The sequence below is a fragment of the Stylophora pistillata genome, chromosome 2, assembly GCF_964205215.1.
Source record: "Stylophora pistillata chromosome 2, jaStyPist1.2, whole genome shotgun sequence".
Taxonomy (NCBI): Eukaryota; Metazoa; Cnidaria; class Anthozoa; order Scleractinia; family Pocilloporidae; genus Stylophora; species Stylophora pistillata.
In genome coordinates, this window is record NC_142520.1 from 15,834,701 (window position 1) to 15,862,310 (window position 27,610).

Below are 27,610 nucleotides of genomic sequence, written 5' to 3' on the forward strand. Positions count from 1 at the left end.
TATATAAATCGCTCTAAAAATTCGAAGTTTAAGTAGCCCAAAAATTTTAAAGCAGTTTCTGAAAGAAAAACATTGTTTTTGACAACGGTTATTGTCTCAGTTTATGCAGCCATGTAACAATGGCCGATTTTAGTCGCCAAAGTTTAGCTATCTCTGAATGGGTGAAATTTTACCTGAATTATTCGTAAAAAATAGTTTTTTGGGAATCCTAGAAAAAACTCTTTAGAACCTTTGAAAAACATCTTTTGTTTTAGAATTGTTATGTGGTAATCGAATTGCTGGCGAAATAAGCTTTTTCGGCCCGTTATCTTGAGATGCACTATTTCACCGGGAACCGCTTGACCTCCAAAACAAACGTCATTTGTCATAATTTTGAGGCAACAGAGTATGCAAAAGGAAACCTTTCCCGAAAAATAGAGGTTCATAGTTGACAATATAATAATAATAATAATAATAATGATAATAATATTAATAATAAGGATATATACATATTGAAAAAGGTGAGAAATTCTTGCCTATTAAATAAAAAAAAATTAAAAAAAGATAGGCTTAGTGCAGGCGTCTCACAAGGGCGAATGAAGCGTGCAATTGTTTATTAAACTTGCCATGTTTGATTTAGAGTTAAAGTCAACGTTGGGAAAAGGGGCAGGGAAAGGTGAAAAATATTCATTGCCCCACTACCTCCCCTCTCTTTTTGACCGCCGCTCGCTCGCTCGCCCCCTTTTGTACAAATTTATTTCTTTGCCCAGACTTCCGTTGCGGTGAAAATCAAAGGTGGCAGCTATAATTTTCACCCAGATAACACTGAGCACTCGCCAGCCAAAATTACGTCTGTTCTGCTAGCTAAATAAACGGCAACACTGAGAGCATATTCCGTTGTTCTTACTTCACGCTTTCCGACTCCTGATTTCTGGTTCTAGATTTTGGTTCCTACTTTGCACCGCTGACTTCATTACAGTGCGGCCGCAATAATTACGTCTAGTGTAACGAAGTGTATCAAGTAAAGGAACATAGCACACTAAAACTGCATATTTTTTTTCTCTCGGAATGTCTTATTTGCACAGTAACTGGAGGGATCTTGACGTGAGTGAAAACTGTTGGGTTTTATCTCTAGGCACGAAATTTTGTTGACATGAGTCTACGGTATCATTGTACAGTCATGTTACTCGGTCGTACAGTTTCTTTCGACCTCCTCTCCACTAAATAATGTTTCAGTCGTCATTTGATGTACGTAGCTTTTATAAGTGTGTCCTAACTCGTTTATCATTAGTTTCAAGATTCTGGGAGGAACAAACCGATGAAAGGTTGAATGGACCTGAACTAAATGCGTTATTACTCCCGGTTCAGCGTGACCTCCACTGGGGACTCGCAGCGAATATTTTTTGTTTTTGTTTTTAAAGCGGCACGCACCTGCTTGGCCAAAATTGGTGTTCAAATTCTACCCTTTGATATATATTTTTATAGCATCTTACCCTTCACAGTTTCTCTATAATTTATTTTACAATGTGCATATTATGATGTCCATTCTAATTGCCGAAAGCTTCTTTCTCTCCTTGAGAGACTTAATCAGGTGGCCAGTTGTCTTTAAAAGAGGTCAAGGGATCCTAAAAATTTTGGCGGTGTTTTGAGTCGAAGAAATGTCATAATTTGGGCATACCATGCAACCATTGATATTAAATTGCTTGATTTTCTGCGTGTAAACAATTTGGGAAAATTTGTCCTCAGATATAGTTTTTAGAATCCCCCTGTATATTTCAAACAAACATGGAATACTATTAGTATTAGGTTTGCATTTCCAGGCATGTAGCCTTTTTGGACTATTTGTTAGACCAGTGCTTTATGTTATCATTTCAAAAGCACCTTGTTTGTGTTATTTTTTTTTATTTATTTATTTTTGGATAAAGGCTGAGGCGACTGTTTACTGCATTATATGAATTAACCCACTCAGTTAAATGATTGACTACTAGTTCATTTTGACCTGCTCCATTGGTTTGTGAGGTTCAATTACATAATTTTGATTAATTAGCATCTTGATGGAGTGTCCAAACAACAAAATCAAAATAATGATAACCGACAATCAGAACATTCAATTAAAATAGCCAGACCATTTTACAATTGTGTACTTAGCTACCCAGCCTTTGATTTGAAGTGAGGCTGAAGGTGACCTTGTTGTGATCGAGATCAGTATGTAGTTAGCATGATAACAAAGTTATTTGCATTTGAAAAGCAGCAAGGTTTATATCATAACCAGGTCACCCTTAGCCTCACCACTGTTCAAAGACTATTATAAGTTAAACTTAACCACAGTAAAGTGTGTGCTCTGATTGGTCAACTTAGTGCTGCCCGTGGGTGTATGCTGCTGACATGAGCAAATGCAAAGACTAGTTTTCCCCACACACATGTTATTTTTGTGGTTACATGAGATTTGCTAACTGACTAAAAGGGGACTGCTGAAATGTATCAATGTTATGTTATAAAACAAATGTTAAACACAATTTGGAGGTTTGGAGATTGGAGGTTTGCTTAGCACTCAAGGACCCAGAGTCTCTCTCAGCTATTGCCTCACGTGACTCTTATGCCTCTTTCATGTTTAGCAACCTCCTGTGTGCAACCATAACAAGGGTGTATGGTGGTGGTGGTGTTTACCATTTGTTAAATGGCAACCAACTATTGGCCGGGGGTCAATGAGAGCTCAAAGTAAAAACAAGCCAGTTGCCTTGAGGACATGAAACTGGGAGTGGCTGAGTTGCAAATGTTTTTTGTTTTTTTTAAGTCTGGTTAGTGGAGAACATGGAGGAAGTCTCTGGGACTTATCATAGAGGGTGGCTAAGCAAAATCAAAGTGATACGGTGGATTGAAACTCAACACTCACTTGAAAACTGCTCCATTTTTATGCTTCACTTTTTAAAATAATTTCTGGGAGGAGGTGTGTGTTTCCTTACTAAAATCATGAAATGGTTGCCAAGAATGAAAATATAAGTCACCCAGAAAAGTAGACGCAGCATCAAGTATTACTTGACAACTGAACTACACCACTAATAGCCTAGAGTGAGTGGTGTGGCTAGGATTTTGAAACTTGGAATTAAGAAGGCTTGAGTTGGAAATTGTAAGTATGAAGATAATAATAAATTGTTTGTTCTCTGTTTTTGTAGGCTTGGAGAAGTGAAGGATTACCACTGACAACAAGTAGCAATGATGCAGCAAAAATGTTTGATGCTACCCTGACACAGGTTGGCTTTGGTTGAAAATTTATATGGATATCAGGGCTAAACTCTAATTCCCTCCCTATGATAAAGTCCCACCAAATAGAAGCCCCATCCCAAAATAAGCTCCTTCCAAAAATAAGCTCCTTAAAAAGTCCTTTCAAAATTGTATTAGCCCGGCCCAGGACTTGATATCAAAATTTTACAGTAATTCTCGCAACCATCAATGAATAGCAGTGATGAGTTTGTAAATAGTCTATGGTGCTCTTTTGATGGAGGTTATTACAAGATGAATTGGTTTTATCAACTGAGTTGATCACCAAAGATAACTTAAATGATTGAGGTCATACCATAACTTCCATGTAGCTTTTTCCTGAGAGATATGACAATTAACCTTGAAAATTAACCTAGTGAAAACTAGCATCGATACTTGTGAGAAAATTAGTATCTAGTGTTTATTTGTTTCTTTTTCTTTTTTTTTTTTTCGGTATTAGTACACAGGATGGTATGATGACAGCAGTGTCAATGGAATTGAGGGCTCTGTCTCAAAGATGTTAGCAGCAGATCCCAACTTTGGTGAGAACTTTTCTATTCAGGATTTTGAATAACAATTATTGTGCAACTTTTTATTGGCATGGACTAATGACAATTCTGGACAGAATAGTCTACCATTTATTAAAGAGATAAGACTTAGTTGAAACGTGTGTTAAGGAGATTGATTGTAAAAAGGAAATGTGAATTATTATCATAACCATTAAAAAAATATATTGAGTGGAGTTGTTGAAAACTAATACCTAACATGCAAACTACTCTTCCTTGGATCTACCCCTTGCCATTTTAGCGAGTAAGTCTTTGCACTCCTTTTAGTTCCTATTAGTAAAATTGACTGCTTGGCTAAAGTCACTATTCCTTTCCAAAAATTTGAGCAGCTTAGATTATTTATTGCCACGTTAGTGACTGGGTGATTTAAAATGACTTCTGGTGACTTCTAGAGATCACTAGAGCTTAGTTATAAAGGAAGATCTTTATTATTTTGACTACATACATGAGAGTGCTTTTGACTTTGATGATCCTAATCAGCTAACAATATGCTTGAGGAACGTCATATGTCACTATCATGCAGGTGAACCCAGAAATGCCATATCATAATTATTAGAGAGTTTCTGTGGTTTAGTGGTAGAGAATTATTCGAAAATTCTGGCTTACCTCAGGCACAAACCAGACCTACATTCTGGAAGAGTATTATGGTATCATTTTTGTGGAGTGCCCCATTTAATTGACATCACCTGTTTTTGTTTCAGTAATGGGTCATGTGATCTCGTGTGGCTTAGACCTGATCTCATCTGGAAAAGGAATCCACACAGATCAAGAGCTGAAGAGCAGCATGCTGTCCCTTGAAGGGTTAGCTGCCAGGAGTAACATCACAAACAGAGAGAGACTGCATGTCAAGGCAGTCAAAGAATGGGCAGAGGGGTGAGTGTTACCAAGATGTCATGTTAATCACTGAGACCAAATTTTGACTCTTATCAAGTATTTGTCTGTTCCTTTAAGACGTGCCTATCAAAATGGGTGACTAATCACATTTTTAATGACTGTAAAATGAAATCATATACGTGAACTGCGGGTGAAGAACTGAGCACTAATTAAGCAGTAATGAAGTATAGAGCCTTAGAAACATTTTTCAGGCCTGTACGGGCTTTGAATCCATGATCTCTGAGGTACTGGATACTGCAGTGCTTTTAAACACAGATTGTTCCCTTTCCCAGACGAGCTGTTTACATTATCTATGGTGCAATAGTTTATCTCGTAACTTTATGGTTGCTACCAAGAAAACAAGCAAGCACATCTTTCACACCAAGAATTCGCTGCTCATTTTTATGCTTAAAAAGTAAAGGTGGTCTGTATCATCGCCGCCTTTGTCACTTCTGGACGACTAAAACTATCTTTGAAGGAAAAAAATTCTCATTTTTTTTTTTTTTTTACCTACTCACCATTACACCTACCCCTGTAAGTACAAAATTGTCGTGTAAAAAACAATTTGTGAAATTTCTGCTGCAATGAGTGGCTAGTGGCAAATCTCTCAAATAATCCCTCTCCCCTCCCCCCTCATCATCAGCGCTACGCCATAAGAGGGTGAGCGACAAGGAATACAATTTGGTTGGACAAAGAGGCCGTACTCACCATATCTCTTAGTTTTACTCTCCTTGCTTTATCTCTTCTGCTGCAGTTTCTTGAACAACCCCTAGTAAGCAAGATGGTATGATGGGAATTGAGGGAGGGCGATTATAATTCTTGCCAAGGCTTTCATGTGTACGTCCTTTCCCGGCTTCATAGAGGTGCCCCCTATAGACCGCAATATGAACAGTTAATGACAATATACTTCCATTCTCATTTCTTTCAGAAATACTGCCCAAGCATGTCTAACGTGGGAAGATATATTAATGGAGAACCCAACTGACATGTTTGCTTTGAAGATGGCTCACGACTCCTACTTCTATCTTGGATACCAGTGTCAGTTCAGAGATTCCATCGCAAGGGTGATGCCGAAATGGAAGGAAGACTTGCCACTCTATGGGTAGATGGCTTAGCACTAACTGTTCTAAGTTCTTTCAGTATTCAATCAGTGTTTAGTCAGTCTTGTGTGGTGGATGCTGCCTTTCTCTCCGAAGTAAGAGGCTAGGCAATCAGAGAACTTGATCTCATAAACATTCCTGTTTGTGTCTAAGTAAAAAAGTTGTTAGTTGTTAAGTTAAACTTCAATTAAATACTGTTTTTGATAACCGTAATGACTCGATTTAGAGCCCATGGCGCTTATTTACTTACTGTACTTCAAAGGGGGGGAGGGGGTGCTTATTAGAAACAGGGCGCTTATCCAAACAAAAAAAAAAGGAATAAAAAAAAAAAAAAGGAAAAGAAAACAGTGAATGAGTTGAGTGTTAATCTGACAGTTGTAAATTTTTGAGGAAACACGAAATTACCTTTCTATCAACGGCAGATATCTTCACGGAATGTACGCGTTTGGCCTGATAGAAACGGGATTTTACAGAGAGGCGGAGAAGCATGCACTAAAGGTTAGCTTTAAGACTTTGTTGATAGCAATTTTGTGATAATTAACTTCTTAAACAATTTAGAAAGAGCTTGGCGTTACCTTCATTCTGAATCGTGGCTGAGTAGCAGGCTTGCAGTCCATAATTCCTTGTTGAACTTTACATAATACTTCAATGATGTGGTTGTGTTCATTGCCTGAAGAGGCAGACCTCACCATTTTGCAGTCAAAGCGTAGCGATTATCACATCGGAAGTGGTTACATCCTAAAACGAACAGTAGTATTCCGATGGTAGTGTTTTATTTGTTTGTTTTTAATTTTTTTTTTCTCGCGGTAATTTTATCTTGCGAAGGGTCTTGAATTGAATCCAAGAGATTGCTGGAGCACTCATGCAGAGGCCCATGTTATAGAAATGGAAGGACGTCAGGATGAAGGAGTTAAATTCCTCAGCACGACCTTGAATGACTGGACTGTAAGGCCCACATACAGTGAATTTCACTTAACGCTAGCATTGCTGTCTTGCGCGTAATATATAAATTTTTCGAATTGTACTTAACGTTAGCACCGCTTTCTTACGCGTAATATATAAATTTTCTGCTGATGTTGCCGTCTAGATCTGGAGATTGAAAGTAATTGGAACGGCTGTAATATGTTACATTTAGAGGCCTTGGGCTCACATACCAAGATAACAGTTAAGTTTTTCTTTTTTTTTTGGCTTGCGTTGGCTCGTTATATCAAGAGTAAAGTTATATGAATTTTTTCTTCAGGGGATTTACAGCAGAATGCGCCTAACCGCTGGGTTTTCATAATGTCACGCGTTGTAATAGCCAGTGTAAAGTTATCACAGTAGATACACACACGCACACGCATGCACGCATACACATCCATACAATAATTCCGCGAGACACGTCCTTCAGTTTGAACCTCATTAAGATTTTTGGCAATTGTCAGAAAACCCTGACTTCAGATAACGTTACTACAAAATACTATTAGGGGTTCGTCTCTTTTTTTCGCGTGGTATGCACTACGCCCTCAGTGTTCCAGCACGTGCTGTGAAATACATCTAGCCGTTTCAACAAACTTACTTCTCTCTGCCCTCCGATTCAAGCTTCCCCAGCAACAACAACAAAACGGCCACATTATTCCGTATGAAACTGCACAGACCCGAAACCGGGATGATTAGTGAGAAAACAGTTCAGAGAGGAAGGGCTGGGGTTTATGGCCAACGTTCAGTTCTTCGTTTGTAAAAGTTAAAGATGTTCGTATTTCTTCCTTTCTTTCTTTCTTTCTTTCATCCTTCAATCACCCTGTGTAGATGGGAGCTATGCTAGCCTGTCACAATTACTGGCACTGGGCGCCATACCACATCGAGAAGGTTGTTATCTCTTTCTTTAAATTTAATGTTATGGTTTTTGTGTTTGTTTGTTTGTTTGTTTGTTTGTTTGCTGCTTTGGTTTTCGCATCTGTGGTAATTTTTTTTTAACCATGTTTGCTATTAAACGCCAGCCTTTCTTTATTAGGGAGAACATCAAGCCGCAGTGGACATTTATGACGAGGAGGTGTAGTGTAAACGTGATCGATAACCTGTGATTTATTTTTGTTATGACTAATTCTCATCAGGTCACATCTGATAGGTCCATACACGACGTACATGTCAAATTAAAGTGATTTTATGCCAATTTGTTTTTTAATTCGCTTATAACTGATTATAACTGTGTAGCTTTTCTCTCATGGTCAAAGGTTGGGAAGCGTTGCCATTCTGGTGCCATGCTTGACTTAGTGGACGCTTCCTCATTGCTCTACAGACTTCAGATGGAAGGTAATGAGATAACACGTACCTGCAGATGTGTTGTGAATATCATTATTTGTTTTTTTGTCGATCGATCGTTTGATCTATCGAACGATTCATAAATCAATCCTTGGTACAATCAATCCTACTAATCATTTGGCAGTCAGTCTACTAATTATTCAACCATTCAATCAATAATTTATTCAATATATAAATCAAGGTACTATTCAAATGATCTAAGTATCAATCGAGATAAAGCCTTAAAATTAAAGCATTATTAATCATTGTAACGCAATTATTGTATACTGAAATTATTGGCATGGCTGAATTAAACGCACAAATTGATCTATTTTGTTTTACGATGTTTTTTGTCATTGTTTGCTTTTTTCCTTTAGGTGTTGATGTTAATGATCGGTGGAGAGAGCTGTTTCATTTGTGGGAGTCACACACGGATGATCACATTCTGGTACGTGTCATCGTTACGCGGCGGTGTAGCATGCAATAAATTATCATCTTCATAATTAGCAAGGTGAGGACAGTCGCAGGTGCTTACTGCGATGTCAACAAACCTTGCAAAATGCCAATTACAGTCTCTTGAGAAAGCTTCGATGTTACATTTCTTAATGGTTAAAGTGCACATGACACTAAATTTTTTTCTCTTGTTTCTTGTTGTTGGATATCTATAGAAAACGTTTCGAAACCTCAAAAGAGCTGGAAACATCTAAAAATAGTTTTTTTTGCTTTCAAAATACGCGCAATTTGCCTTCAAATTTGTCCCGGTCATTGCGCGGCCAAAATTGCACGTGACGTCACATTGTGTACCCAGATTCTTCGAAGTCAGTGGAACTTTCAGAAGAGTCGGACACAAAGGAATCACCTAGAATCACTGGACATGTGTGCCTTACAATGCATTATCTATCTACTACGAAGTACTGCAGAATCCTCTTAGCGACAACAGACCTTCGTGGCAAAGGTATACAATGTGACGTCACAAATAACTTCGACGGCGATAAACTAGGTCCCAGTCTCTAGGACAAATTTGAAGGCAAATTTTTCGTATTTTGAAAGCAAAAAACATGCTTTTTTAATTTTTTGAGCACTTTTAAAGCTTCGAAACGTTTCCTATAGATATCCAGCTACAAGAAACAAGAGAAAATGATTTCGTGTCATATGCACTTTAAAGGGAACCTCCACTCTTCTAACAAATAGCGCTCAAACTATTCCAAATGTATTTCTCAATACATCTGGTTTGAAAAAAATTGTCTCACCAAGCATTTTGTCTTTTTTTTTTCTCTTTGTGCTTTACATGTATACTACGTGGGAAATGTCTATGACATAGTGTCACTTAGTCCTAAAGGGATGTTGGCCATCTCCTGGAACTCCTTGTATATGTTTGAGTTCCCGGCTTCTGCAATTTGTTAGTAACTGTTGATTTCAATTTTCAAGAGTTTTAAAAGTAATCGGGGATTGCTTAGATTTTGCCTCACTCTGTTAGGTGATTGGTCTAGAAAACCCATAACACCTTTTAAAAACCAATCAGATGCAGACCTTGAACCAATGGCAAACTGGGTACCCCCGCGTTTTCCCGCGCTTCGGGCAGTTCTAATTTTGAGTCCTCATTGGTTTTTAGTGATAGTTTAATTTCTTTCGTTATAATTGGCTGATGTGATTACTTTGGTTTTTGTTCACAATACCCAATCGAGAATCGCCCTCTTTTCCTGGGTGGTCTTGCACAGTGAAAAATACAAGCCATTACTTTCACCCCGACCTCTCCTCACCCAAAGCCCAGGTCTCTCACACATCCTTCATTAGCTATTGTTTAATTAATTTTTTTTACATATTTTATTTAATTATTATAATTTTCAACTCAGGTTTTCAATGATGTTCATATGTTGATGTGTACACTGGGAGCTAAGAAGGAAGATGCAACACTAAATCTATTGATGTCACTTAGAGATTATGTTAGGTAATATGGAAAAAAGTGTAGGAGAACGCTCTGATCAACAACCTGTCATTCAGTGAAAGAGTGTTTAGTTATCTCTCAAGCGTTGATGGATTTGTGGCATTCTGACTAACTTTCTACACTTCCTTCGATGTAAAATACCCGTAGATCTAAGTTATAGTTATTTATAACTGATTATATCACCAAGTACTTTCCCAGGAACTGAACAGGAGACTATGACAAGCGAACAACAATTTTATTATCACTTTCTGCAAACGAGATTTGGTTGTTCCAGCTCGTGGTCGTAAAATTATTTGCAGTGACAGGTTCTCAGTGAGAGGATCTTAAAAAAAGAAATCAACTGATAACGGCGATGTATTCAAACCGCAGAAAGATTCATGAACTATTGTAAAAGAAGCACGTTTCGTTAATCTTAGGTTAACGTTTGTTCACGTATTTAAGTGGGTGATTTCCGTTTCTAGTAATATAATTATCTTGAAGTTCTTTGTTTTTATACGAGACGTTTTCAAGGCAAGGAGGGAACTTGAAAACGGGGGAATCAGGCGCTAAGTTATTTGTCTTCTCAATTATTTTTTTTTTTTAATGGATCATGTTCTACTGAGACATTAGCTCAATCATTATTATGACTTAGCCTTATAATGTCTTTTTTTTTTGTTTTTGGTTTTGTATTTTTTCTTTTGTTTTTCAGGGATGGCTCAGGAACAAATTGCGAAGTATCTAGAGAGGTTGGTTTGGCCCTTTGTGAAGCATTTGAACAGGCTGACAAGGTAAATTCACCTCTTTTACGGTCTCCCAACCTGACTTCACTAAACACTTATTTGGATATATCAATAAAGTTGAAATGGTAAATTGGCCACCGTAATGATTACAAAAGCTGACGTTTCGAGCGTTAGCCCTTCGTCGGAGCGAATAGAGGAATTGTGGGTTGTGTGTGCTTTTAAAGTAGAAAATGGAGCTCCGTTATTGGTGGGAACATGGCAACGAGAAAAACAAGAATAAATTAGTGGAATGAAAAGCGTTCGTTGATACCTGTGGGATTTAGACTGCCGGTTTGAAAGATGAGCTTTTGTTCAAGATTTTTACGGCTTTCCGTGCTACCTAAGTGTAAGGAAAGACCGCAGATTGCCATATGTTGCTTAGAATGATTAGGTAAATTAATATGTCTAGCGACTGGTTTCGATGTGTCCTTGTCATTCCTTTCCACGTCTCGAAGGTGTTCTCGGAATCGGTCACCCAGTCTTCTGCCTGTTTCGCCGATGTATATCTTTTTGCAATAAGTACAAGTTATGCAATAGATTACATTGGTGGAGGTGTACGTGAAGTGATCGGTGATCTTAATGGATCGCTTAGGTCCCGATATTTTATCAGTGTTGTGAATAAAAGGACACGTTTGCGAAACAGGCTCATCTTTCAAACCGGCAGTCTAAATCCCACAGGGATCAACGAACGCTTTTCATTCCACTAATTTATTCTTGTTTTCCTCGTTGCCATGTTCCCACCAATAACGTAGCTCCATTTTCTGCCTTTAAAAGCACACACAACCCACAATTCCTCTATTCGCTCCGACGAAGGGCTAACGCTCGAAACGTCAGCTTTTGTAATCGTTACGGTGGCCAATTTACCATTTCAACTTTGTTGATAGATCCAAATTATTTCGTTACTCTCACCGACGCAGCCCCAAACAGTTTCTTTCAAAACTATCAGCCTTTATTCACTAAACACATGACGGACTTATGACTGGAACAATGAAATGCTTGAAGTTTAATTTTGTCTCTTTTTTTTTTGAAAGGGAAACTTCGACAGAGCTGTAGACATTTTAAAACCCCTCCGTTATGACGTTGTCAACATTGGGGGCAGTAACGCACAGGTTCGTGTATTTCATTGCAATTCATTGTCATTAATTTGTGCAACTTGTGGCAACATCTCTTTGGTTCTTCTTTGACACAGCGGGACATCTTCAACTTATTCCTGATTCACGCTGCTCTGCATTCTTCACGAAAAGAGCATCATCACTTGGCAAGGTAAAGTGCATTTTCTTTCGTTTGAACCGATATCCTTTTCATACCTGAATTAGATATCTGTTGATCCTAGCAAAAGTTGAAGTTTAAGTTTAAGTTTAATTTATTCGTCACAGGAATGGCAGGAGAAAGGAACAGAACTTTCGTTCTAGTTGACACCTAACCCCGATTTTACCCACCCATCCCACCCCGGGGAGGACATCCATCACACAGTAATCTCGTGTGTGGGAAATTAACGTCTCCTACCCCAACCCTACAGGAGACGGGACCTCCATTTATCGTTCCTATCCGAGAAGACTAGAAAGTCTAACCATTTGCAGATATTATTACAAAGGCAGCACGTTCTTCTCAGTTAATTAAAAACCCTAAGTGTTGGTCCGGCCAGATTTCAACTCACGACCTCCCGCACAACAGTCCGGTGCTCTACCAATTGAGCTAACTGGGAGGCGGTTTGAACTAACCATTGGCTTGGCCCCATTGGGGCCAGGTAAAGTGAGGTCGACACATAGGCGTGACATACAAAAGATATCACGTTTTTATAAAATTCAGATCTAATGCATGAAATGTTACCTATAACCGAATTGAAATGACTACTGCTAAGCAATACCTGGGCTGAGTCTTCAAAGGAAAGTGAGGTGGTCTTTTTGAACATAAACGTCAAGCTTTACGTCATTGTTGAGATCCTTGGCCTAAAAACAATCCTTTGCAAAAGATCCACAGCGAATAATAAGTGTGGCCCTGCAGATGAACACCACCCAGCTCCCAGTTTAAAATCGTTGGCTCAAGCTGAGAATCTGATTTTTACATATTTATGATCAAGTAAGAAAGACGGGGGGATAAATTGCACGGGGGAAGTGTGGGGCGCCATTAGTCACGGTTCCTGACCTCGCAAATGCATTTTCTAAAGTTTACCTTCACGTACGCTAGCGTTTTCGTTTTTCTCTAAAGAAGCTCTCATTACTGGGTCCACCTTTTAACTTGTGTACTCACAAACAGCTTTTTATTGTTATTGTTCCCTTGTGTTGATGCATCCATGGTCACGAACTATCCGAAAATTGCAAAAATACGACTTTTCTGAATAAAAGCAGACAAAATTAACCTTTAACGAAAAGTGTGTCTTCTTACAGGAGCTTATTGACAGAGAGAAAGGCAATGAAAGAAAATGCTCCAATGACAGACCGACTCATGGGGCAGGCCCTTGCTTTACATGTGTAGTAAGGTCAGGAGAAGACTCTTTGAAATTCATAGTCGGATGTACAACACCAACGCGGTCCGCGTCAAAATAATGGCTCCATGATATACGTTTAAAAAATTTAATTAACCATAGCAATTCACCAGCTGGCTTGTAATCCAATTGAATAAAACAGTAAGGAAAAGGTTTTTTATTATCATTACTGATGCATGGTGAACTTTCTAGAATGTAAGCGAGTTAAAAATCAAATGAATGCAGACAATGTATCCCACAAAAGCGAGAGAAAAGGAAATTAAGCTGTGGACATTCAAGGTGGCTTTTTTAATTCACCGTTTACTGGTCGAACTGGAATTTGGAATGTTTTTTTTTGTTTGTTTGTTTTTTGTTTTTTGTTTTTGCTTTTAACAAAATAAGTTTTCAGGTTATTCATATGTAATTACACAAAGATAGTCCCTAAAGCAGAGGGTTGCTGCCTATTGGACACAAACTCGGCTACTCTCGCCTCCATACTAGCGCGATATCCCTCCCTATGGTAGGCGGCGAACATTGTTGGTGTAAAGAACTGATGATTGGTAGAGTGCTGTGGGAAAACCCCACATAACGCCTCAGACAAGCTGCGACATGTATTCCCATGGCAACATTCACAGCAACAGAACGTCAAGCGATTAGCTTCCTCCGATGACAGCTCGGGACCAGCCCCCCAAAGACCAGCCTCCAGGTCTTCATCCATGTCACGTAATGCTTCTTCCCAGGTCACATAAGGTGTAGTTTTCACTGCTTTGTCAGGGTGCCTGGGGACTATGTACAGAATTTCTCCTTCTCCAACTTTAGTCTTACCGTCGCTGTTAACGTTCTTGTCATAATAATGTACTTTGAATCTGGAAAAAAAAAAAAAGAAAAATAAGACACTACAACAGCTGTCGGTGCGGTGCATTTCCAGACCTATAATTTGCCTAACCGTCCTCTAGCCGTGCTTATTCCAGGCAGCGAGTGCCCTATCTTTTTTATAAAAAGGATTAGGCTAGATTGGGCAAGAAAGAGAACAGATAAATTTTGCCGTTGCAATATTATTAAATCATACAAAAAGTTTTGTTTGTTTTTTTTTTAAAGTTCACACCCTGATAGCTCTTCAGTCATCTGCAATTCAGTGGTATACGCTTAGTATATATTCACTATACAGAAAATTAGGGAGATTACATTGACAACAGATTTCTGCACCTGAGGAAGTCTTTCTCCTCTGTAAAACACATTCTCTCCTTATGTTAAGTTCCATAACGATTTCATCATTTGTTTGGTTTCTTGGAAAATGGATCTGTTGCTAATCACCCTATAGATACTAGTTAAAAAATTTGGAAGGTTAATTAAAATACATCTGGCCGATTCTATTCGCTCCGAGGATTGTTTTCTCATCGCCAGCCTCGCCACCAAATTAAATTATCCATAACATTTCAAGTTGAGTGTCATGCGCTTGTGGCGGTTGCAAGGATTCAGGAAACACAAACATGGATTGTGAAACCGTTGCACTGTATGTTATAGGAAGAATTTGGTATAACTTATGGTGGGCAAACTGATTAAGTTTTCGCAGGAGCAAAAAAAAAAAAACAGCAGAGATAGCTTGTCTTGCTTTATATAGCGTACTTGTAATTGCTCGGCTGTGACCCGGGGCTCCTCTCCACGAAGTTATCACGAATATCCTCTGCTATATCTCGTCCATCCACAGCTGAAAATGAACATCCTAGCTTTTCCCTGGCCAAATTCAGAGCAATCAACAAGGATTTTCCATAGTCTTTGTCTAAAATAGAGCGTCCTCCATCCACTACCACGATCTTTCCCAGTCTCAGTTTCAATAGGGGAAGAATACCAAGATTTTCAACGTGGCCGCCGTCAGTCAAGGATAAAACAGGTGGGGGTTTGGGTCCTATGTTGGTGGTATTCATCATTAAACGATGGTAGTGTACGGAAGAGACGTTGATCGTGAACCATCTGTCAAATGGAATAAAATATAAATAACTAAGGTGGAGAAGAAAATAAGTAATTACTATCTAGGATATCATGAAGTGAACCTTTTTTACAGAATCACTGGGAAAGATATAAGAGATTCCGATATTTCGACTGGAGTCGAGAATTTCGAACGTAGAGAATATATCTTTGAGTAATGCTTCGCCCTCGAATGTCCGTAGCAGATATTGGGTTATCATCAGTTCAAAGTGTCTAGTTCCCAAAACTCTTGTCCGTTAAGTGTTCTCAAACTTTTAAGATGTATAGACCACTTTCTTAAATGGCAGCCGGATCAATTTTCTTTTGTTTAAATTTCAATTAGCCCTTCATGCCTCGCTTGAGATAATGTATTCTTTTGAATTTTGTACTGGAGAACAGGGCCAGAAGTGCTAATTTAAATTTAGACAAAAGAATATTAATCCGGCAGCCATTTATAAAAGGGGTCTATAATAAACTATTATTGTATTCAGCAAGCTGTTACCTGGCAAGTCGTTCAAGTCTTCCGACATTTTTTCCTCCAGTTGGTACCAGCGCCAGTAAGGAAAATATCAGACAAATACCAAAATGAATCAACATTCCAGCAACCAAGACGGTTTCTTTGTCAATCTTCGCGAACAGGGTAAGAATGAGAGCCAAAGGAACCAAACGCACAAACTCTATTAGCACAGTAAGATTCTAGAATGAAATATGTGATAGTAAAGGTTATAAAATAACTGAGATAGTACGAGTGAGCGACCTAATTGGTCTATAATCTGTCGTCTAATGCACCGGTGAACGCGTAGAAATTTGAAAAAATTAATAAAAAATTATAGGAAAAAAAATCAAAATTTGAAAAAAAAAAAAAAAAGGGGGGAATTACAACTAGTTTACCGGCTTAGTAACCCACGCGGGATGTTGGAGGAACATTTGAAAAATTTTTTAACCACTTGCCTCTCGCTCGTGATTTACAAATTTTCCTCGTGTTCTCCCAAAATCTCTTGTTGGTTATTAGGCCGGTAAGCCTATGCAAAGTGAGGTCTATTGGTTGAATAACGTATGTGAAGCGAACGAAGAAACAAATCGTAGGTTGAATTTGGAATTAACAATATTATTTTCTGTTTTTTTTTTTTTTCCTAGCGTGCTGTCGCTAATGTTATATCGAATTTTCCTGACCTTTGAATTCCCATGAGTGACCAAAAAAGAATTTCTCCTTACCGTATCAATAGATTATCAATCAAACGAGAAATGAGAATAAAGAAAAATATCAATTAGGGGATTATTAGTTGATCCAATACCGATTTCTCCAAACTAACATCATAAGAACTGTAAGCAGACAGTAAGGAGAATTACTAATGAAATCTTGGTAATGCAAGGGTTAAGGCGAGGGGCAGCAACAACGAAAGAGGTTATCAGCTATTTTGGCTTCTATTAGTTAACAAATAGATTCCATGTTGTACGTCTGTTCCGTAATAAAATCACAGATGATTTCAAAGTATGGCAAGAGAAAAACAGAGGCAAACGAAGTGCAGCAACCAATCAAAATGCGTGCGTAATTGAGCTTATCATAGAATTTTCACTGCATCAATCATGCAAGTAATCTGTCACTTCTCATGAGATGTTCGCTCGATGGATGTGTGGGATTCTCCACTACAATCCGATTCTGTTCCGTTAACCAGTTATGCATCATGATCACCTTTACGCAGAAGTGTCGTTTGTTTTCATGCCTCTGATCAGCCACAATAGACGCCCCGGCGGAGAGTCCCAAGATGACCTTTAAGTCCCGGGAGGGTGCCTCGTCACTTTGCTGTACTCCCATATCATAGCTGACCGCGGCATTCGACGTTGCCGCAGCATCGGAAAGGTATATGTCTTCGGGCAGTAGCTTACCGTGAAGCTCTTGCTCGTCAAGACAGCGATCAAGTCGTTCGATACCGTGTGGGGACATGGTAAGGACTTCGTAATGGGGTTCGCTGGCAGAGGGGGTGCGTCGCCATCTGTTGACGGTGGTACAAGCGATGTAGATAGGTGTCAGGTCATCCATATCATCTAACGTCAAGGCTTGTCTGGAAGTTGTGCGTTGGACTCCAGAAATACTGGAAGCTGGGCAAAAAAGGATGAGGTTACGCCAAGAGATTCCACTGCAGCCGTATCTACCAACAGTCTGTGGATAGTAGAACCCCTTTTGGATTATCCATCTTAGAAAAATGATAGAGACAAAAATAATTTTAAGAAAAGGAAAAAGAAAACAGAGGTTATTTGAGCGACTGCGGTGCACTAAGTTTCCAAAATCACCCATCTTTTTTACAAGCCTTTTTGAAACGTTTTTCAAAAAGGGACTTCACTCTTGCTAACCTCGTGTCTACTAAGCAGAGTCACTTTGTGCATTTAAGCGTGGCCGGTCTCAAGTTATATACAGTCGAACCTTCCGTCAGCATATGTAGTCGTAAGTGGGGGGGGGGGGGGGGTTCGAAGGTAGTCATTCATGAATTTTGTCCGATGTTTCTACTTTTGTTTGTATTTTTTCCCATTTTTTGGCCATTCACTTGACCGTCTCATTCATTTCTCAGTACAATTTAGGACCATTCTGTAAGGCACTTCCTGTAACGTGGTGTCCTTGTCTGAGGTTAGATTACAATTGATAAAGATCACGATACTTTTACTATTCTTTCTCTCACCACCCACCCCTCCCAGCTGACTGTTACTAATCAAGAACGTTTGTAATAACATGATGAAATACAACCTCGTTCCCAGGGCCCTTTTCCTTGATTGGGGGTGGATTTGGGTATGGGGCGCCCCACCCCCAGCTAAGGGAAAAGGGCCTGGGAACGAGGTTGGATGAAATAACCAAAATGAAATGAACGAATAAAATAACTAGTTGTATAATTGATCAAAAGTCCCATTGCATTCTTAGTAAGAAAAATACGTATATTTTTACCGGACACATATGTGGGGAAGACTTCGTTGAATGTTTTCAATCAGAGGATTGAACCACAATAGAATTATAGACACAGCTAACAGATAATTGAAGCTTTTTTTAGTGTAGGAGATTCCAAAGACACTTCGGCGAAATACTCTGCTGTGAATAGTAAACGAATAGAGATAAATGACAACCATCAGAGTAGCATTTCTGCGCACGAGAGGAAATGAAATCCAAAGAAAGAGAATCGGTATCACAAGAACTATTTTTACCCAATCTGGAAGGAAAAGAAGAGAAACATAGAAAAACCATGGAAGAAACAAGATACCGAAGAGTGATGCACTTAAAAGTAAAAGCCAGTTCAGAAGCTTTTTTCCCCTTTGGACGTAGCCTTTCAATACGAAGCATATGAAAGCAAAGCCAACAGGCACGGCGAATAGAACAAAACGGCTGTTATTGATGTAAGACGTTTGACGGCTCTCTTCGCAGTCTTTGAAGGTAATATTTGGACTTCCTCTTGCAACTTCATGACACGAACGTGTGCCTCCCCTGAGAACATCACCAAACACATAATCGATGAAGAAGGCTAACGGATAGGCGTATGAACCCCAAAGGAGGAAAGGAGCTATAACGGAAACGAATAATATCATGGCACAGATGACAACAAACTCCAAAAATCCACGGCAAGGCTTTTGGAAGTTGCACACCAAGCCGGCATTTTCTCTCAAATGGTTAAAAAATTCCTGATGCCATCTCTTATTGTCTTTCTTTCCATGTCGGTATTTCCAGTCCACGTACGCGGAGCCTGAGCAACCGCCCCCTGATACACAGCTCAGATAATCTATTTGTATTTCCTTCTGTAGCAATCTGCGTAACACTCCTGAGCAGAATGCCGCTGACCGAGTACCGCCACCAGAAAATGAAACTCCAAATTTTTCCATAAGAAGGAGCTGGGATGGGTGGCACTGTTTTATCTGAAAGAAGAATATTTGAAAAATCGAAAGGGAGTGTAAACTTGTATTCGGAAATGTAAGTGGAAGCTCTATTAGCTGAGTATACGTTAAGTCTTTACACGCCCCATTAAGCAAACAAATTGATACAAAGCAAAGAGAAACGAAGAGAAGCAAAGCGAAGCAGTAAAAGAAGATTGTTACTGAAACAGGCAAACGAACATCTGCCAATTTCTTTTAACATGCCCAGTGGTAATGGTTCAAGCTGGTTCCATGATCACACCGAAACTTCGGCCCTACGAAAAGGCTAGTTACAAAACAGATAAGTTGGGGTTTTTTTCTTTGAATTAAGTAGGTATTAGATATTTAGAAGGGTTCTTAGAACCAAAACCAATGAAAGCAGTTGGCCGGACAAAGGCAGAAATCTCAAATAGCGAATGAGAACTCGGGCTAAAAACAAGCATTCTGTCTTTGGCCATGACCATAGTGATCAATCCGTTTTCGCAATTAATTTATTTTTATTAATCTTAATCGAAATAAATAGAAAATATATCTTTCACAAAGAGCTGCCCTAAACAAAGACACACAAAATGTAAGATAAAACCCAACATAAAAAAACAACAACAACAACAAAGGGAGTATACAGTAAAATACTGATTAAAGCGAAACCATGTAAAAAACGAAAAGCTCGACCAAAGACAACTAGACGCATATCTGCGTGAACTCGGGCTTTCAATATCACACATCTGGAGTTATCTTTAGGGGACTGCCATATTACCATCGTTAGTGTCGTGACGCAATTTCATCATTGCCGGTCACAAATACGTCTACTTGTGTTTATTTTTGTCCGCTGGAGTGTAATAAATGTTATGGTTCGAGACAACAATCAAAATAATATATTACCATATAGGCGTAAGTTCCTGTAGATGCCAAAGGTTGAAATTCAAGGACTTTTCAATGACTTTAAAGGCCAAGTTTTAGAAAATTGAAGGAACACTTTAGAAAGGTTTGCATAAGCATTTTTAAAATCATTTTAGTAAAATTTTTAAAATCATTTTTAAAACCGTTTTAGTATGTTCAATTAAAGGGATTCGACTTTCATTACATACCAAGAGGGAATACACATATTTTGACCTTTTTGTGGGTTTCAAAATAAATATACAAAAATCTGAAAACCACATCAAAAACCCTGTGCATTCAACTATTATTTCTCACAAGATTTTTGAGAATTGATTTGCTGTAAACTGAATCAGACAATATTCCTTCGCTGTAATCACTTTTAAGATCTAAACTTGCTTTAGTTCAACAAAAATCAGTTTTTGGCAAATCATCTGACAGTAAATACTTGTTCAAAGATGAATTTACATAATCTTTTGCCATACTGTATAACATTAGATAAGGTGTTTGAATTCCAATAACTACAACATTTTATTACGGAGTAGCAGAGTGAATAGACAGCCACAGCACAATTCACATTGAACTTTCTGGTTTCACAGGCATGACTGAAAATGGGCACTATTTTGAACTTTATCAATTTTAACCCCTTTCAACTCAAATATATCGTTATGTATGCTCAGAAAATAATGTACTAAGCTATTCAGTGATGATACTTCAAGCAGCACACATGTACCTTGAGAAAGGCTTCTACCATAAATATCCCTGGCATGAGAATCGAATATTTTCAAGCCCACATTGCCTTTACAATAGGTAGCAACTGCAGTACATCCTATTGTCAAGACAAAATTGTTGAAATTTTTGGCTATAAGTGAAAAAGGCTCTATCTAAGGAGGTAAATTACTGTTATCCTTCTATTGTAGCTTCTTGATGAATAGTGCCAGTGTAACTTTCACTGTATTGAAGTTCATAGTCAGTCTTGAACACGTTTCAAAGTGTGGGTAATTCTGTCTGCATTAAAAATGATTTGGATATATCAAAAAAGTTGAAATGGTAAATTGGCCACCGTAACGATTACAAAAGCTGACGTTTTGAGCGTTAGCCCTTTGTTACGGTGGCCAATTTACCATTTCAACTTCGTTGATATATCCAAATTATTTCATTACCCCCACCGACGCAGCTCCCAAACAGTTTCTTTAGAAACTATCAGCCTTTATTCATTAAAAATGATTGTCTGGCTAACTGAGACAAACTTGAATACAACTGATTTCCAATATTGATTATTGACACCAGATCATTAACAGAATCGATTCCTTGTTTGTTATTGTAAATAAAAGAGCATAAACTAATTGCAGCACACTGTTGTCCTGAATTTTGTCCAAATACCAACTTATTAGCTTGGCTATAAGGTGCCGTTTTTGTTTTGCTAGGGTCAGTGTAGATTGGAGTAGGAGTCCAAGCCAAGAACATTACTTCTTTTAAATCATTAGCCATAAGGGACATTCAGAACATGAAGACCCCGAAGCACCTGAAAAGATTTTGAACTATTTACATTTATTGTTTCTTTTAGACTTCACATATTTATCGTAGATTATTAGCACTACTAATTAGTTATTCTATATCTCCCAGCGTTAGCCCAGCTATTTGGTACAAGTTCCAAGTTCCAAGTTTCCAAGTTCAGTTTGTGTGGGTTGTGATTTCAGTGTTTGTGTTGTGTTTTGCACTTTTGCACCATAGGTGGCCCATAAGTGCAAAACACAATGTGTTGTGTTTCAGATAAATGTATTGTGTTTCAAATAAGTTTGTCGTGTTTTTAGCGCGTGTGTTGTGTTTTCATTTTGTGTGTGTTGTGTTTTCAGTTTTAAAGTAGTGTTTTGCACTTATGGACCACCGTATTATCCTCTTCGTATTAAGCTTACAGAAATTCTTTGTAACTTCTAACCTTCACATAACAACATAACCAAGAGGAATTCGGTATGCTTGGACGAAGACCCTCATAAACAAATTCCTTCAGTTTTCTGCCCTTTCTTCTTAGACGTTTCAGAGCAGCTTCTTGTATTCTACTGGGTTCTCGATCACGTCTAAATACACGGTTGTGTTTACATGTAAACATAATATCAGATAGCTCGTTTGATCAGGTTTGATATAGCAGGTTTCGCTTGATATTTCTCGATAGAGGGTTCACTCGTAAATTGATCTCTTGTAAAATTCGCGGACTGACCCGTTCCCAAAACGCTCCATAATTTTTAGTGGGGGTCTACTGATAACGATGTGTGACTTTCTATCTATACTGAGCGTAATAGGCATCGAATTTCTTTCGCTTACATCAGTCCACGAAGGCAGGCATTGCTTTACCATGCGCTCTAGAGTTCACTCTAGGCATGCGTTTACACTTCACGCATGCGCCGTAGTGGAACTCCATTTTGTGAACGAACACACAAAAAACAAAAACAAAGCCGAATGTATACTTCGGGCGTTTCCTTCGGAAAGCCCGAGTAATTACATCATCCCGGTAACAACACTGACTAACGCAGCATGTAGTTGTACGCTTTTTGCTAAAGAAAAAGTCCTGTCATTACGACACTGCGCCGTCGGAATAGAGCTCTCCTTAAATCTTGTTTATAGCCGTAAACCTGTTATTGTACGATTGTGATTCTCATGATCATGAAACCAAGTGAAAGTGATGAGACCATCACTTATGACCTCTTGATGACAGTTATGTTAGCACTGTAAATCTGGGTTTTTTAAGATTTCAACTTTCAACTGATTAATTTAGTTACATCCTGACTGAAAGACTGCATACTAATTAGGTAATTTGCTTATATCAACTCAGTTGAAATTGTAAATTGGCCCTTCATTACTGTGGCCAATTTACAATTCCAACTGAGTTTATATAACCAAATTACCTTGCTACCCTCACCGACGCAGCACCACAGTTTCTTTAGAAACTTTTAGCCTTTATGCATACTAATTAGTTTTATTATACATTGTAGTCACCATCTGTCTTCTCATGGGCTAAACGCCTACAGTTAATTCTGGGAAACAGCGCAACCTACAGAATCACAGAATAATCTGTGGGTTGCGCGCGCAATGCATGATTTCCGGTGGAGCGATATCAGGCACAGCGAAGTAAGAATGACTTCTCGATTCGCTTCATCGACCCAGCGAGAAATTGAAAAATTACTTGAAGATAAAGATTCGGAAAATACTAAAAGAATTTATAATAAAACAATAATTGGATTCGGTTTTTGTGATATTCGGAATAATCAAGGTCTCGGCTAGTGTTATCGGCCTCAGCCTTCAGCTTCAGCTGATAACACTTACCCCGACCTTGATTATATAGAAAAATTCACTGCCTGACGAGTGAATTCCACGTTAAATTTCACGCGAAAAACCGATATCGATTTTTCAAGTGAAATTTAACGTGGAATTCACGAGTCAGGTAGTGAATTTTTCTTGAATCGCATAACAGAATAAAAATAAGAAAACAAGAAATTAAAACGGCAATGTTATTGTCTGTTTTTATTCCGTACGCGCGCCCTTAAGAAAGCCATTTTAAACTCAACTGTCAGATCTGTCATTGTTAAGGGAATGGAAAGGAAGGTAAGTCGTTCACGTTTGAACCGTCGACAATTTTAATTGTACCTCGTGAATTTTCTTGCATCACATAGCTAAAGCCACCAAATCACTAGGCGAAACCAGATGTTTTGTATTTTTGTGCGCCACGCCAGTGCGCAAACGATGGAAACCCTTTCAAAGTCAGGTGTCAATATCTGGCGAATGGAGGGAACAAGATATTTTTAGAAAGAAAACCACTTTTATTTCAAACTCGTGGAGAAAGCGGTGCCTCACATTTTACAATCTTCAACAAAAAAACTAAAAGTACACAATACGGAGTTATTTAAGACAGAGATTTGCCGGCTACCACTCAACTTGGCAGAATGTGGCGCCGACAATCAACAACTGAATGGTCAAATCCTCAAGCGAAATGAAAATTTCAAGCGTTCCGGTATCAAAGCAAGATCTACAAAAAACCGGTAAGTGCTTTACAGTTGTAAAAAGAAGTGTATTCAATGATTAAGACTCGAATTTCTCGGTAAACTCTGGCGAAAAACAGTTCAGTTAAAAGTCACAATTTTAACTGTTTTTCTTTCATCGCAGGGAGTCGCTCGTTGGTGTCAATGCTGGACTGAAAGTTTATGGAAATATTTACTGGAGAATTATTAAAAGTTACTCCAGTAAACATTCCGCCAACTGCTCCTGCCATCAGGTAACTAAAACGACTGGCATTGCTGTCAAGGTCACTAGTAGCTGCTGTGTTGCCTGGCGTGGCTGAGCTATTGAGAACAATCTCCCGTAAAGCATGACTTGAATAGCCGTTGGTAGTTGTCGTGCTTGGCGTGGGTTGAAAGCGGCCAACTTATTCGACATTCGCCGCTCTTTTTCCAGAGGATTATGGCTGTAGCTGGATATGGATTCCGGATTGGAGTGGCCAGTGAGCTCTGATATCTCCACTGGGTCGAAATCATCACTGAGCGCTTGGATGACAGTTTTGCGACCACTCGAATTTGTGAATTTGCCGTCTAGTGTTTTTTGAAACCATGTTGTATCTAAAAGAGGCCAGTTCGTGTATAGGCTACAATGGTTTGGATTTCGGGAAAAGATGCTTGACCTTTTTCGGCATTGATACCTGTTTTGGTTTTCTTTCGTAACGCTTGTTTGGTTTTCCTCGGCGAGAACTGTCGTTTGGCTTTCTTCCCTCGTCTCTGGCATTTTGATTTTTTTCTATGCGTTTTCTCTTACTTTTGAGCGTGAGTGGTTTCCTCCAATTTTCTAAAAATTTCAATTTCAATTTAAAAGTTGGAAGACATTCGTTTTCTATAAATTTAATTTGTTCATATTTGTTCATATTTTCATAGCACTAGTTGTATTTACGTTTTTACGTTCGTAACAATAATTTTTGCTCGCGACTCACGTCAGCAATATCGCTTTATGCGTCAGTGCGATTCCACGCTAAATACCCTCTCTTCCGGTTGACGTATTGACCAATCAGAGCGCGTGTTTACTTTAAGCTATGCGATTCTTCCGGATATCACAAAACCGCATCCAATGATTGTTTATACCCTGACTGAAGGACTGCATACTAATCAGTTTAGTTATACCCTGACTGAAATACTGCATATTAATTACCTTAGAGTCATTTTTTGAGTCATCGTGACCCAATCTTCAAACTAAACCTACTTTTCCTGCTGTTTTCTACAAATGATTCGTCAATTTGCTGAAACTCCAGATTGTGTTTATTTGTCACGAATGAGTGACAATATACGACGTACTTCATAGTCACGCTTTTTAGCGAGACAGGAATTTATGTTAATACAATTTTCTCTTATTATGAGAAAGGCACGTTCATTGTCTATAACTTGACTCTTTTGATGCAGCATTAAGAGAGAAAAAAATAGTTTTCTACCACAAGATTTAAGAGCGATACAAGCTTTGATCCGTAGTGGTTATCAAATCAGAATTTAGTGTGTTAGTAAAAAATTTGAGTTCATTTCTACCTGCAGACTGAGTTCTCACGAGGCTCTATTCAAACCTTACCAACGTAAATAAATCACCCATTTGGGTTCTGTCCTGGTGTACCGGTTCACAAGGGAATTACCATTGTTCTTTCTTTGTTTAGGAGTCATTGATTAGCTGTTGTGTATTGTTCGGTCTTTTGTATCGGCTCTCGTGAACCGGTACACGAGGACAGAACCCCCATTTGCGTTGTCACGAAAATAGTTAGGTTAACCTTACCTTGATTTGAATAAACAGATCTGCCGTTGCCTTACAACTGATTGATCCAGACCTTAAATATTTGTAATCTTTGAGACCTGCACTGACTAGTAAAATATTCGTGTCTTATATTTTCAATTTTCATCGAATTAAGCCAGTGACTACTAGATTACAGTCATTGACAGTCGCCTAAAGTACTGTAGATGCGCATCTTACTGACCTCTTCTTCCAGACACTGTAAACCAACCTTGGTATCTCAACAGTGATTTCAATTCAGTCCCACTGCGCGATAATAATAAAAGCTATGCAGCTTATGGGGTCGTGCATAAATACTAAACCTTAAAAACAAAATATATGCCTAGTAAGTAACAATATCAAACCATCTAAGAATTTAATTGTTAAAAACTATGACGTAACCTAAATATAAGGGAAATCTTTACGTCTAAAATTTTTGGTTGAAACGCCCTACAGGTCACTGTTTACGAGCGTCAGACTCCTTAGGGGTGCCACGTTTCAGCTCTATTTATGATAAAAACTCTATTGTTTATTGGGGCACTGTATTGTGGAATATTTTAATTTCTAAGGATAAAACTTTCCTAACACAATATCTACGACCCCATAAGCTGCATAGCTTTTATTACTATCGTGCTAAAATAAAGGTTCTCTGTCTGTCTGTCTGTCTGTCTGTCTGTCTGTGTGAACCGATTTAAGAGAAAAACCTTTAAATTCTAAAGCTTAGGTGATGAATGAATGACCGTGTGTATTTGACCTCTTTAAATATTGCATTTCTAATGTCCTCAAACAGGAACTTATGCTAATTCAGGCTCCGTTTAGACTAGGTGCTTATGCAGGTTCTTGGGAGCGGGCACGCGGGTGTCTAAAAGTAACGTCCATTTTGTTGCCAGGGCACAGTGCCTCGGAATGGGTACCCAGTCTAGACGGGGTACATAACTACTTGAATTAATATGATGGGACATCTGGGAAAGAGAGAGTTGTAAGGTTTATACACAATAACATGAGCTCTTATCCTGTTTGAATATTTCTCACATAGCGGAGCTGTGTGCAAGTGTGCCAGTATTTCAAAGTTTGCCTTACCGGAGCAGTTAAAGAAAAAATTACCCATATGCGCAGGAAAAATTTCAGGTGGGTCAAAGAACAGCCTGGTTGGGACTTGCAGGAGAGACTTTAAGAATACAGAATAGCAACACCGGGGGAAACATCGGAAAATAAAATTGAACTTATTGTTTTCTTGACAAATTTCCCGAATGCTGGCATTTTTTCTGCGTCTAACGGCGCCACACTATAACTTAAGAAACGATGAGCTCCAGTGAAAATGGAATCGGAAATATATAATTCGCCGGCATTTTTAGACCTCGCAGGCTCTTTAGCTTTGCAGAGAACGGAGAGAAAACGTACAGTGCCTTAAACGCACGTACCGAGCAATCGTCACGCTCATTATATCTTTTCGTTAACGCCCATGAAAAAAAAGAAAAAAAAAAGTTAAATCGAGATTCGGGGAATTTTGGTGACAGATCGTAAATGACTGAAAATGCTCTTCCAATTTAAGTTCAGTTAATTAATATGTCTAAACTCACAGCGATATTTGCAGCTTTCTTTTCAACTTCTGGGGAAACCAGCCTAAAGCGCTGCGATATCCTTCCTCGTTCTACGAACGAAACTGTCCGAAGGGCTCGGCGTCGATTAACTTGAATTTACCCGCCTCTTAAAGACGAAGGCGCGCTATATAAGTAAGTCTTCCCTGGGAAGACCAAGGCTCATCTGTCACTCACCGTTGACGTGTGCGGGTCAAATTTAAATGCTGGTAGACGAACAAAAGGAGCTAATGAGATATCTATTGTTTACTTCCACCAGCATGGGCATGAGGT

The 27,610-nt window shown here is 38.7% G+C and overlaps 2 protein-coding genes and 1 pseudogene across 3 annotated transcripts; 1 reads left to right on the forward strand and 2 right to left on the reverse strand.

Annotated features, from left to right (window-relative positions):
- Positions 1–27,610, reverse strand: part of LOC148737333 (uncharacterized) — a 381,470-nt pseudogene that overhangs the window by 244,357 nt on the left and 109,503 nt on the right.
- On the forward strand, positions 3,157–13,410 carry LOC148737349 (tetratricopeptide repeat protein 38-like). The gene is made up of 15 exons (XM_088748727.1): positions 3,157–3,230; positions 3,698–3,779; positions 4,505–4,676; positions 5,605–5,778; positions 6,199–6,274; positions 6,602–6,721; positions 7,565–7,624; positions 7,770–7,808; positions 7,990–8,068; positions 8,434–8,504; positions 9,910–10,004; positions 10,690–10,768; positions 11,791–11,868; positions 11,949–12,022; positions 13,147–13,410. Exons 1-15 carry the CDS (start codon positions 3,207–3,209, stop codon positions 13,232–13,234), a joined length of 1,311 nt encoding a protein of 436 aa, XP_088604853.1. The 5' UTR covers positions 3,157–3,206; the 3' UTR covers positions 13,235–13,410.
- Positions 13,387–26,099, reverse strand: LOC148737350 (uncharacterized). 2 transcript variants are annotated; one of them, XM_088748724.1, is made up of 6 exons: positions 25,945–26,099; positions 18,124–19,079; positions 16,882–17,383; positions 15,691–15,884; positions 14,850–15,194; positions 13,387–14,089 (listed from the first exon to the last, which is right to left on the reverse strand). In XM_088748724.1, exons 2-6 carry the CDS (start codon positions 19,044–19,046, stop codon positions 13,648–13,650), a joined length of 2,406 nt encoding a protein of 801 aa, XP_088604850.1. In that variant the 5' UTR covers positions 19,047–19,079; positions 25,945–26,099; the 3' UTR covers positions 13,387–13,647. The 2 variants fall into 2 exon arrangements, with proteins under 2 accessions (XP_088604850.1, XP_088604852.1); XM_088748726.1 differs by lacking the exon at positions 25,945–26,099 and adding an exon at positions 25,746–25,928.